At 41.1% G+C, this 12246-nt stretch overlaps 1 protein-coding gene across 7 annotated transcripts in view; it reads left to right on the top strand.

Moving 5' to 3' along the window:
• Positions 1 to 12246, top strand: part of LOC141108165 (ligand of Numb protein X 2-like) — a 106741-nt gene that overhangs the window by 71085 nt on the left and 23410 nt on the right. For all 7 annotated transcript variants that reach the window (XM_073599477.1, XM_073599480.1, XM_073599478.1 and 4 more), the window contains 2 exons: positions 8611 to 8985; positions 11710 to 11886. In XM_073599477.1, the coding sequence (XP_073455578.1) occupies positions 8611 to 8985; positions 11710 to 11886 (552 nt within the window). The remainder of the gene's footprint in view (positions 1 to 8610; positions 8986 to 11709; positions 11887 to 12246) is intronic.

Here is a 12246-nt window from a genome sequence, read left to right as displayed (position 1 = left end):
AAGCATTTTGTTATATCTGTTAAGTTCGCAATATACCTGTTGATCCAGAGTGCTCCTAAGTTCTGTAGTGACCTCACAGTGCTGTACCGACCTCTTATACATTGGTATTGGCCCTGTCCAGTTCTGCCTATATAATAAAGATGAGGAGAATGGGAGCTTTTCTGTTGTCTAAATCAAGAACCAACAGCCTAGAATAACAACCCTGTTCTCCATGTGTCCAGTAGAGTGAGTGAACATTATCAACCAGCGGCTGGTGTGCAGTGCGATGCAGCAGGACAACTGCAGTGCTGATGCACCGATCCCGACACATTGCAATGTTTTTTTTTTTTTTTTGTTTTTTTTTTTGTCACTCAGTTGCACACTTTATAAAGTTCTATTGGCCGTTGGTGCAAAGTGACGGACTGCCTGCTGTACTTTTTTCAGTGAACACCAGCCGAGTACATAGACGAGCCATTTTTCCATGTTTTGCGGTGGGACTGCGCCAGAAAAGCTGCCAAATGTAGTCCCACCGCACCTGGTGTGAATCAGTCCCAAGACAGGAAGTGTGTTACTGGCATGTCTTCCGCTTACATTGTGTTCCCCTGTGAATTTTCTGTTTTGTCTGTTTTTGTTTTTTTTTGCTTTTTTTTTTCCCTTTGTTTTATTTTTTGTCTTTTTTAATGGTCATTTATACAGGTGAAAATACATGGGAAAAATGAAAAGCTGTTGTTAGAGCTAGATTGAATTTCCCTGATTGGGTCTTCATTAATTTTTTAATGCTAAAATTGCTAAGAAAAGGTCTCATTCACGCTGCCAGTGTCAAACCTGCATTTGGAGGACATTTTTAAACAGATATAAATGCAAGTAATGATTTTGTAATGGTGCTATTCTCATTGAGCACCTACCTGCGTTTAGGTGCAGTTTAGCAATGTTTTAGAGAAATTGGAATCCTGTGCATCCAGGATCATATGAGAAACTTCAAATGACCTAAACATTTGCAGATGGCTAAACCTGATCTAAAGCAAGGACATCTAAATGCAGGGAAAAGTGATCTGTGAAACATAAACATTGTACATCCAAGATCGCCTCTTCATTTCAGTGTAGGAGTGCTAACAAGGCCTAAGAGGGATACACATTACCCAAAAAAACAAGACTGAAAGCTGGTCAGTTGAAGGTACATTAAAGAATATTTTAAAGGGCAACTCCAGGATAACTTGTGGGGAAAGAAAATGGCAAATTGTAAAAAATAACGTATACAATTTCAACAGAAGTGTGTAATTGAATGTTCATAAAAAAAAAAACCTTTTTGTTTTTAATCTGCAGTTCTATCATTTTCTATTGAATGCAATATAACAACCTGGAGTTGTTCTGTACTGTAAGATGGTATACAGAACAACCCCCAGAGATGTCATGTCCTGCTTGTGTGATTGGCTCACTGATTTTTCCCAGAAGTCTGCACTAAGGTACAAGTCAGATTTTGCACATCCCCCTGCAACAAAAATGTTTTTTGGTGAAATCCTCTCAATGGGAAATCACATCTAAAGGGATGCAGACCCTGCCACTTTCCTCATTAGAGCCCTGCAAGTGCAGCAGCTGATTGATGATGATAAAAACCACTCCCATACAGATTCACTTAGCACATGGGCACAGACAAACAGCTATTCCTTCAGAATAACAAAAGGTAGGAATCTAACAAAGCTTGGTAAAATCCTTGTAATGCACATAGATCACCCAGAGGGGAATGGTTTTTTTTTTTTTTTTTTCTCTCCGCAAAAGAGGAGTTGGGCTTGCCGTACGTTATACAATTTTCCTTTGTTTGCCAAAACCATACAATAGGAGGTCCAACCTAAACACTTTCAATTTGCATGCAAACAGGCAGGCCCTTGCACTACATAGCTGAAGATAAATGTATAGGAAATTAAATAAGAAAATTGTATAATGTATGACCAGCTGTACTCTTTACTGAATAGTTTAGATTTCGTATGGTATTTATGGAAAATGTTATAGAAAATTATAGACAGTTGCCGTTCAAAAGGAAAAGGTCTTTTTTTTTTGTTTTGTTTTTTTTTTAATGGCAATAAATGCCAAAATGTAACCAAACCAAGTTGCTTAGCCATTTGTAGAACAAAAAAGTTTGGGGCCTCTGTGGTTTAAAAAGTTTTTGTGGCTAAATAATAATGCAGATAGGCTATGCGCATAACCGAATAAGGAAAAACAGGGTTAAGTTAATAATTTTGTTATGAGTATTATTATGTTCTGGGCTCTGGGTATGAAATGGAAATCGTGGTTAAATATTTTACAAGACAGCAGCAAAGTTTGTGCACATGACGGTGTTGTCCATATTTTGCAGTCATTAATGAGTCTTTTGCCTTTGACCTAAAACTTGTCACACATTCACCAGGCTGCAGACTCGAAAGGGAATTTGGGGAGGGTCCGAGATCAGAATGTGACATTAGCTGCTCCAAGCTTGCCTGAATACAGATTAGAGTGAATAGGTATAATTGGTGCTGCAGCTGACTATACATGTGATTTGGCTGCCTATCTCTCGACCATAATAAAGGTTAAGTTCACCTTTTTGGTTTTTTTTTTTCTAAATTCCAGCTCCCCCTATGCACCAATATGGCATTCATGTACTTTTTTTTTTGCAAAAAAAGAAAAATGCTTTCCATAAAATCTACAGACACGTTCGTACCTTACTGTCCTACATACATGATTCAAAACGTATCTATTGCTTCTGTCTTATGTCCTTACAGACTGTAGGTCATGACACAGGAAGGAGTTGACCAGCTGATCTCATTAGCACACACCCTGCATCATCCACCCTCCCACTTCCAGCTGCACATTTTTTAAATGAAATGCCATCAATCAGTGATCACCCTTCTCAATAAATACACAATATACAATCAGATTACATAGTGTATGGCCATCTTTATACAAGTACATAGAAGGGAGTGGACAGAAACACTCAGCTTGCCAAGCTCTGTTCACATCTCTGCATAGTGGGAACTCGCATTCCCATTCTCCTTTTTTTTTTTTTTTTTTTTTTCCGAGGAGGGGAGAGGTCTTTTTGGAGCATTTTCACTCCTCACACATAGGGGAGCCCATCCACCTAAATGGGCTGCCCTTCACACAGCAATCACCTCAAAGAAGCTTTAGAACTTTTTTCAGAGTGGAGCTTGGTGCGTTTTTTACTGCAATTTTTGGTGCATTGCATTTCTGAAATGCAAGGAAACGCACAGATGTGAATGGAGCCTCATTGTTCTTGTGTTATCGCACCAATTTCACTTTCAGGCCCCATTCACATCTAGCATAGTGGGAGTGAACGTTTTGTGTCTCGTTTTTCCTGTGACACGCATAGGGCAGCCTGCTGACTTTAAATGGGCTGTGCTATATTTTGTGCGTTTTGCAGCATTTGCCATTCTTTTTTTTACATTGCAAAATGTGTTTGCTTCTGCATTTGGTGTGTTGATAACAATTAATTAATGGCACTGAAAGTGCAACTAGTAATTTTAGGTGTATAAAGGTGGCCATACACTATACAATCTGATTGTACTCCTTTAGATCTGCCATCAATTATGTAGTGCAAGGGCCTGCTGGATTGAATACAGAGTGATTGGCTAGATAGGCGTTTCCTCCTATTATATAAATTTGGTAAATCTAAAGGAGATTGTACAAACAGATTGTATAGTGTATGGCCACCTTTATACACCTAAAATTACTAGTTGCACTTTCAGTGCCATTAATTGATAACGGCACACCAAACACAGAAGCAAACACACATTTTGCCATGTGAAAAAATGAGTGGCAAATGCTGCAAAACGCACAGTAAAAAACACGCAACCCACAAAACACCAACATGTCCCATAAGCCAAATATAGCACAGCCCATTTAAATCAGCAGACTGCTCTATGCGTGTCATGGGACAAACAAGACACAAAATGTGCACTCCCACTATGCTGGATGTGAATGGGGCCTGAAAGTGAAATTGGTTCACATCTGTGCTTTTCCTTGCATTTCAGGAATCTGCTGCACCAAAAATCGCAGTAAAAAAAACGCGATCCACTCTAAAAAAAAAACAAAAAAAAAAAAAAAACTTCTGAAGCTTTTTTGGTGCGATTGCTGTGTGTAGGGTAGCCCATTTAGGTGGGTGGGCTGCCCTATGTGTGATGAGTTAAAATGCTCCAAAACACCCCCTTCCCACCTCGCTAAAAAAAAAAAACGCATGTGGGAATGCGAGTTCCCGCTATACAGAGATGTGAACGGGGCTTGATAGCTGAGTGTTTCTGTCCACTCCCTCCTATGTACTTGTATAAAAATGGCCATACACTATGCAAACTGATTGTATTTAGTGAGAAGGGTGATCACTGATAGCTGCACTTTTTTTTTTTTAAAAAATGCAGAGAGTGGGAGGGTGGATGAGGCAGGGTGTGTGCTAATGAGATCAGCTGGTCAACTCTTTCCTGTGTCATGACCTAAAGTTTGTAAGGATGTAAGACAGAAGCAATAGATACCTTTTGAATCATGTATGTTGGACAGTAAGGTACATGTCTGTAGATTTTATGGAAAGCTTTGATATTTTTGCAAAAAAAGTACATGAATGCTGTCTTGGTGCACAGAGGAGCTGGAATTTAGAAAAAAAATAAAAGGTGAACTTGGCCTTTAAGGCTGCCTGGTTTGTGCATGAGATCGCTACTTGTTCCAAACCAAATCTAGCTGACAATTGGCTAGTTTATTGAGCATCTTAGAAGTTGGTGGTATTGGATTGTAAATGGCAATGTAGTTATCAGGTACACTGAGGTTACTTAAGGCCTATATGGTTGAGAAACCTGAAACCTGTACACTATTCATGCAAATATAAAATGTGCTTCAGTGATGTATTGAGATTTGTCATTGGTGTCCTATTTGTCATTGCAGGCTAAATTTTGAGATGTTATTAACTTCAGTTTCATCAATACAATTAAAGTGTATTTAAAGTGGAACTTCACACAAAAGGGGAAGTTCGCTTGTTTGCACCCCTTGGGGCGGGCACCTGGTTTTGACAGGTACTTCCTCCCACCTCTAGTTCTGATGTGCCACGATGACGAGTCAGAAGTTTAGCCCACGTACTTCCCCCTGCAGTCTTTTGGGACACATCATGGGTTGCAGAAGACTGCGGGACCATTCACAAGGCGCAGTAGGAAACTGGCTGTGAAGCCGGAAGGCTTCACTGCCTGTTTCCCTTGCTTGAGATGCCGATGCCTGCATCGCGGGATCCCTGGGCAGGTAAGTGTTCATATATTAAAAGTCAGCAGCTACAGTATTTGTAGCTGCTGACCTTTAATTGAGGGGGGGGGGGGGCTGGAGCTCCTCTTTAAAGTGTTTTGTAAAGGATCAGCTTTTTTTCTTCTTGTTTTTTGTTAAAAAAAAATATGTCATACTTACCTGCTCTGTACAATGGTTTTGCACAGAGCAGCCCCAGCCCCAATCCTCCCCTTCTTGGGTCTCTCGTCGGCAATCCTGGCCCGTGCCCCCACAACAAGCTGCTTGCTCTGGGGGCACTCATGCACGCCCCCTCGCAAAACACCTCTGTCTGACACCGTCCTCCGCTCCCTTCTCACTGGCTATGACTGAGCCACTGGCTCCCGCTGCTGTGTCTCAGGTGAGTATAAGGGGGGGCTGAGGAGGGAGCTGCACACAGATTTGATTTGATTTTTATTTTTTTACCTTCATGCATAGAATGCATGAAGGTAAAAAAAACCTTTAGCCTTTAGAACCAGTTTAAAGTCAAAGGCTTTTTTTTTTTATAGAGTATGTTTTTTTGTTTGCCTTCTGTGTCCTCTCTGGGCCAGTTAACAGCAGAACGTGGTTGAATTTCAATCCATGTATGGGCAGCCTGGTTGTAGAGAAGTTGATCTACCAATCGACTTATCTACAACCAGCCTGTTGGATTTTTCCCAAATGATCATTACTGCCTATGACCAGCAACACTGATCAGTGCATTCTGACGGTGGGAATGATTCGCCATCCATATGGAATGTGTAGAAGGGGCATTTGGGTCTTTTTTTTTTTTTTTTTTTTTTTTTTCTTTATTCAACCTACTGGTTAAAGAAAAAAATTATTACAGTATGGCCTGCCTTAGGGGCAATATTATGCTTATGAATGATAATTCTAAGATTTAACTCTGCAGGAAGATAATCGTGTATATTTCCTGATTAATGTAAAACAATATAAACATAGTCTATGAACATCATTCTGTACGATGATAAATAAAGGAGTGCCTCTGGCATGGAGTTGACGATCAATGTGAATTGCAGCTCTGTCTGTATTGTAAGTTTTGTAAATGACAACTATTTATGTTGGAACCAGTGCCACGTCTTATTGTTCATTAAACAATGTTGTAGGAAGGTATTACAGACAACTTGGCATAAATTTTAATCATGACAAAGCGTAAAGCTGGCTGTACACTGAAGAAGATCCTTCCATTTACACGTACAAGGTGGAAACACTCTTCCCGCCAGGACATTGTATTCTGACAGCCCTACCCGCTGCTATCAAAATATTCTGATCAGTGCTGCAGCCGCTGATTGAGAAAAGTTTTCCAACTTGTCCATTCAACAGAAGTTGGCCAAAACGAACGACTTATATCGAGCAGGAGCACCCACACACTGATCGAAATTGGGCTGGTTCAGTGTGATTTTCCATCAATGTATGGCCAGCTTTAATCCCTAAAGTAACTTGAATAATGAAAATAAGCAATAAAGGTAATCGTAGAAAAATAGATGACAAGTTGTAAGGCATCTTCCTATCTTTCAGTGGTTTATAATCTACTGGAACTAGCTGTTTTCTTTCTGAATTATTAACACTATGTAGATAAACAGCTTCTTACAATAGCAATTAATTTAAACTAGAATTGGCCATACTTTTCTGTATCATCTGTACTGATCATAGTGCACTTACTTTTGCTCTCCTGTGATGCAGAATTGGCTGATGGCGGGCTAAAAAAAGCCAGCTGACGATACAGAGTCACTCCAGGCTGTGGGAGGATCCCGACCATATTGTCAGGATCTGCCCTGGCTCCTAGCATGCCACTGAGAGCCAAAGCCAGCTGCACCCAGGGGCTGCTGGAGGGCAGAGTGGAGAGTGATGACTGACAAGTCACCACTCTCTGCTTGGAGAAGACAGAGCTGAGTGATCAGCAGTCATGTGATTTCTCTGTTCGTGGGACAACTGCAGCATTGAGGTGAGTATGTATGTTTGTGTTTTTTTTTTTTTTTTTTTTTTCTTTGTCTTTTTCAATTAACCCCATGCATCTTTTTTAAGGAGTTGAATGTGCTTGATACTGAACCACACATAGCACAACTTTTGCAAACAGTAAACAAATTTTGGTCCCATATGTTGTTTTTACTGGTCAGTATATGACCATCCTAAAAATCAGGTAATTTTAAATCTGAACTCTAGGAATTATTTTTATTGCAGCTTTACATTGGTCCAGCTTGGCACATTGTAAGTATACATATCCTATACCGGTGGATTCCTTGGAAATCACTGTAGTTGTTGGCTCTACTACAGTGATGGCTGCAATCTTCTGGGTCATGCTCAGATTCTATGTGAGTGGCTGCCTCTTTGAACACTGATCACAGGGGGTCGCTTGCTTAGCAGTGCCATCCATCTACAGCAGTGGTTCTCAACTCCTGTCCTCAGGACCCACTAACAGGCCAGATTTTAAGTATTAAGTTTGGGAGATGCAGACTAGAATACTGCAATCACTGAGCAGCAAATGATATCACTTGTGATGTATTTCAGTTATCTCGAAAACCTGGCCTGTTAGTGGGTCCTGAGGGCAGGAGTTGAGAACCAATGATCTACAGAATGCTTTGTTTTTTCTTTTCTTTTAATACAAGGTATTCTCTGATTTGATGAGGAGGGGCGATGATGTCACAGTCTCCACCTCATCTAAGCAGAGAAATCTTGTATTCATTGAAAATGTGTTCTCTGAATGGTGGCTGTGCTGAGCATGCAACCTCCTGTGGCCAGTATTCAGTGGGGCAGCTGCTCGCATAGAACATGAGCAGCTTTGAGTGCTGACAATTTCAGTGATTTACAGCTTACCCAGTGGTCCATCAGGTATGACATGTGCATACTTACATTGTGCAAAGCTTGACCGTATGCAATAAAAATAATTCCTTCGAGCCTCCCCCACCCCCCTTACCTCTCCCCATCTCTCCCTTTTTCTGTAGCTTTATTTCCCCCTTCTTTCTAATTACTCTTTTTTGTTTTCTTTTCCTTTTTTTTTTTTTTTTCCGGGTTTACTTGTGGCCCATAGCAGATTCTATTCGACACCTAGCAGCCTGTATGTGGAGTCAGCAATGACCCTCTGCGGTCTGTATTACTGTTTACTGTTACTTGCTATACAATGGTTTTACTGCCGTTATAACAAAGTTTGTGTATTACAGTGTCGCCTTCTGGTCTATTTACCTGCTGTTACGATTAATAAAAACTGTTATTTAAAGAAAAAAAAATTCCTGGAGCTCAGAATTACTATTTTTTTTTAAATCTATTTTAGTTCTTGATTGAGTGTTTGTAGTCAGAAGCATATTTTTCATCTTGATATTTATGGAATGTTTTCTTATGTTTATCCCCTGCATATCTCAGGTCAATGGCATGAACATTAGCAATGTATCTCACAGCCAAGCCATTGCTTTGCTCCGCCAGCCCTCTACTGTCCTGTATCTCACAGTGTTGCAGGAGAAAGGCTTCTCTCAGAGGTCTCAGCGTGCAGAGAGTGGTACCCCACCTAGTCTTGGCAAGGAGGTCATCCAAGTTGCATTGATGAAGCGGGATCGGTCTGAACCTCTTGGAATTAAGCTGGTCAGAAAGACCGAAGAACCTGGAGTTTTTGTTCTGGATTTGTTAGATGGAGGACTTGCTTCAAAGGATGGGAGGCTGAAGTGTAATGATAAGGTGCTATCTATCAATGGTCATGATCTCAGACAAGGAACTCCTGAGACAGCAGCACAGATCATTCAGGTAATAGTCTACAAAGAGACAAGATCAGATTACGATGGCTGCATATTTTTGTGTAGTAGCCTGACTGAATTCTACTTGTGTTTTTAAGAATATATTATTATTATTATTATCAGACATGTTGAATTTCATTATGCATTCCCTGGTAGCGAGTAACATGGCACTAAATTCAATACAGATCTCTAAACTGATGTGGGGAGGACATTCCAAATACAGGAAATCAGCCTACAACTACAAAGCTACCGATATCTCCAATTCAGCATGAGCAGCACAAATGTGTTTCCCATTGCTCGTTTTAAACCCAGTGGTGTTCAGTATATTGTTGTGTCTCAAGCTTAGCGTTATTGTTAAGCAAAGCTCATCTTCTAGTTCTTGGTGTGTATGATATTGCCACCCACAAGCATCTGTGTCTGCCAGTGTTCTCGTTTTATACATAGGCAGAGCAGAGATAAAGTAATTGCAGACACCTCTTGCACCAGATTATCTTGGGTGAAATGGTGGCGATAGACAAGTCTTTTGAACCGGGGTAATCATTTCCAATCATTATTTACCCAAGAGTGTTGGCTAAAAGTGTATTTTGGTAACCACTGACATAGGATTGGTACCAGGTCTAATTGCATCCTATGTCTGGGGATCCCTTACGTGGATTAGTTGCCCTGGTTAGTGTATGCATAGTTTAATTAAAGTATTTCCTTTTAAGTGTACATTTAAAATAATACTGCAACTTGGCCATGATTTATGCAATTGTGCTTGATCCTGCAGCCTTTGGAAAAATATGCAGTAGCGCTTACCTTTTTATGAAGATGTCACATTTCAAGCAGCATGGCTTGCAGTGTCCTGGCTTCATGTATACATCCTGTTTTTGTATGTGTGGGCTGCACCTGATAGATGGGCTGCTTATTCAGCCCAATGCAAAACAGGCCTTCTGTTTCCAAACAGCAGCCTCTATCGTTGTCCTGGGCACATTGTTCACAGCAATTAGGATGTAAACACAGGTCCCAAGAGGAAACTCTCTTCCCCCACCTCTGACAAAGAGGGACACGCTTGGTTGCCCCTCATTAACAATGCAGAAGTCCAGCTTTTGGATCTTCCAGGCAGTATAAATCTGGTTTACAACTGTTAATGAGATCTGCCAGCACAGTACAGACAGCATTCATTATGGTAATCCATAAAGCTTAACTCCAGGCATGAAACGTTAATGCAATTCTATTCCTAAATGGCCTCCGAGAGTAAACCCACACATTGCCTTGTAAGTTAGCAGTGATACCTTCACTGTGCTGTAGGTAGCCTGTTCAGAGAGCTGGTCTGTTGGAGGGACACAACAGGCCCAGCCACTAGGCTGCCTTCAGAAAACTACAGCAAGACCAGTCAACCAGTACAAGGGGGGAGGCCTATATTACAGGGAGTTCCTGCACAGGGGTAGTGTTTCAAGTAAGAACATACATGCCTCTTGTATTTAGGCAGTATTTGCTTATCCCGCAGTTCAACTTTAAAGTGATTTGTAAACGATCACCTTGTAAAACAACCCTTCAGTTTAAGATAGAAATGAAAGGCAAAACATTTGTGTATAGATATAAAAAAAATTATACCTTTTTTTTTCCCTTTGTTTATAAGTGATCACATTCCCTCTGTTCTTATCTGCATAAGAGCTGGGGGGAGGAGAAGCAACAGCACACTGATCTTCCCAGTGAAAAGCTGGGGGGGCATGTTAGGACATTGGAGGAGGGCAGGCTGAGTTCCCAGCATAGCTATAAATCTGACCATGCTGTGCTCTAATGCCCAGTGTGGTCAGTTTTTAATAGGAAAGCAGAGGGACTGGCAGTAACAGCAGGGATTTTGCACAAAGGAACCAATACAAAGAGAACAGGATACTTTCTCATACACGTACATGGTACAGCAGACGCATATGAGGAATATGAAGTGTTGGGGTAACAAATACTTTAACTCCCCAGGCCCCTCTGCATAGCAGAAGAAAACTTATGTTTTAGAGTTTCAAAAAATAATACAAATTGCTGCTTACATTTTATTTGCTCTTTTGCAAATGTATGCTATGTGAATGAGAACATGTAACAAATATAAAGTAGTGTTATCCCAGTTTGACTGCAAAAGTATAAATTGTGCTTTTAAAGGAGAAGTATAGCCAAAGCTATTTTGGTTGTACTTCTATGGCTCACAGGAGTGCAGTTCGTTCTGCAGTGGACTGAAGCCTTCTGTCTGCTGATGTCACAGAGCCAGTCCAGGATCTGAAAAGATCCCAACCATATGGTCAGTGTCTGCCCAGAAGCCTGGACTAGCAGCTGGCTCAGCCTCTCCGCAATCCGCTGAGAGCCCAAGCCAGCAGCTCCGCTCCACAGCTCAGTGCTCCAGTGAGTGTGGGGAGGGCAGAGCAGAGAGACGGTAACTGTCACCGGCTCTCTGCTCACAGAATGGTGAGAACTGAGTGATCAAGTGTGGGTGTGTGTGTATGTATGTGTATATATATGTGTGTGTGTATGTATATATGTGTGTGTGTGTGTATGTATATTCTATAAACAAGCAGAGGTACTTTATCTCTCAGTATTATTCGTGAGGTCAGATCATTTGTGTAGGTCTTTGCATTGCAGCTTTCACAGTTTCAGTGATGATGGCTGCACATGGGTAATGTGGAATCTCTCTTCATTTATAGACTGTGATAACCTTGTATATAGACATATGGATGTAAATGCTGCTTTTTTGATGTTTTTACAGACAAGTGAGGCACGAGTGAACTTTGTGGTCCTCAGACAAACCACACTACAGCCCATAGATGTAGAAGAGGGGACTTCATCAGGAAGCAGCAGTAGCAGTAGCAATGGAGGAAGCCCAGTGCATGCACGCAGGAGACAGAGTCAGCAGTCATGCCAGAGGAGATCCACACATCAGAGGGTAAGTATTAAAAGTGCAGTGTCTGCTAGGAATTTATCACAAGAGAACACAATCTGTGCACAGGTGCCTGTTCTGAGCCTATTGAAAAAAGTAAATGGCTTCTGTGCCACGCAGAAACTGTTTACTCGCCAGATCAGCATTTGGATGGAAAACTTTGTTGTGTGGATGCCTGCCTATTTGTGTGGCTCCTGTGTGTCATCCACTGTTCCTTATAGTCCAGAACATACAGATGTTACAAAGTATACCTTGTGTAGATTGCCAATTCATGCTTGAACCTGAGTGTCATTGAGTGGCTAAATCTTAGTGTATCTTGTAGTATCACTCGTCATCACTCAACATCACTCAACACCCGACTCAATC

Source organism: Aquarana catesbeiana, linkage group LG09 (assembly GCF_042186555.1).
Source record: "Aquarana catesbeiana isolate 2022-GZ linkage group LG09, ASM4218655v1, whole genome shotgun sequence".
Taxonomy (NCBI): domain Eukaryota; kingdom Metazoa; phylum Chordata; class Amphibia; order Anura; family Ranidae; genus Aquarana; species Aquarana catesbeiana.
This window is presented reverse-complemented; position numbering and strand designations above follow the sequence as displayed.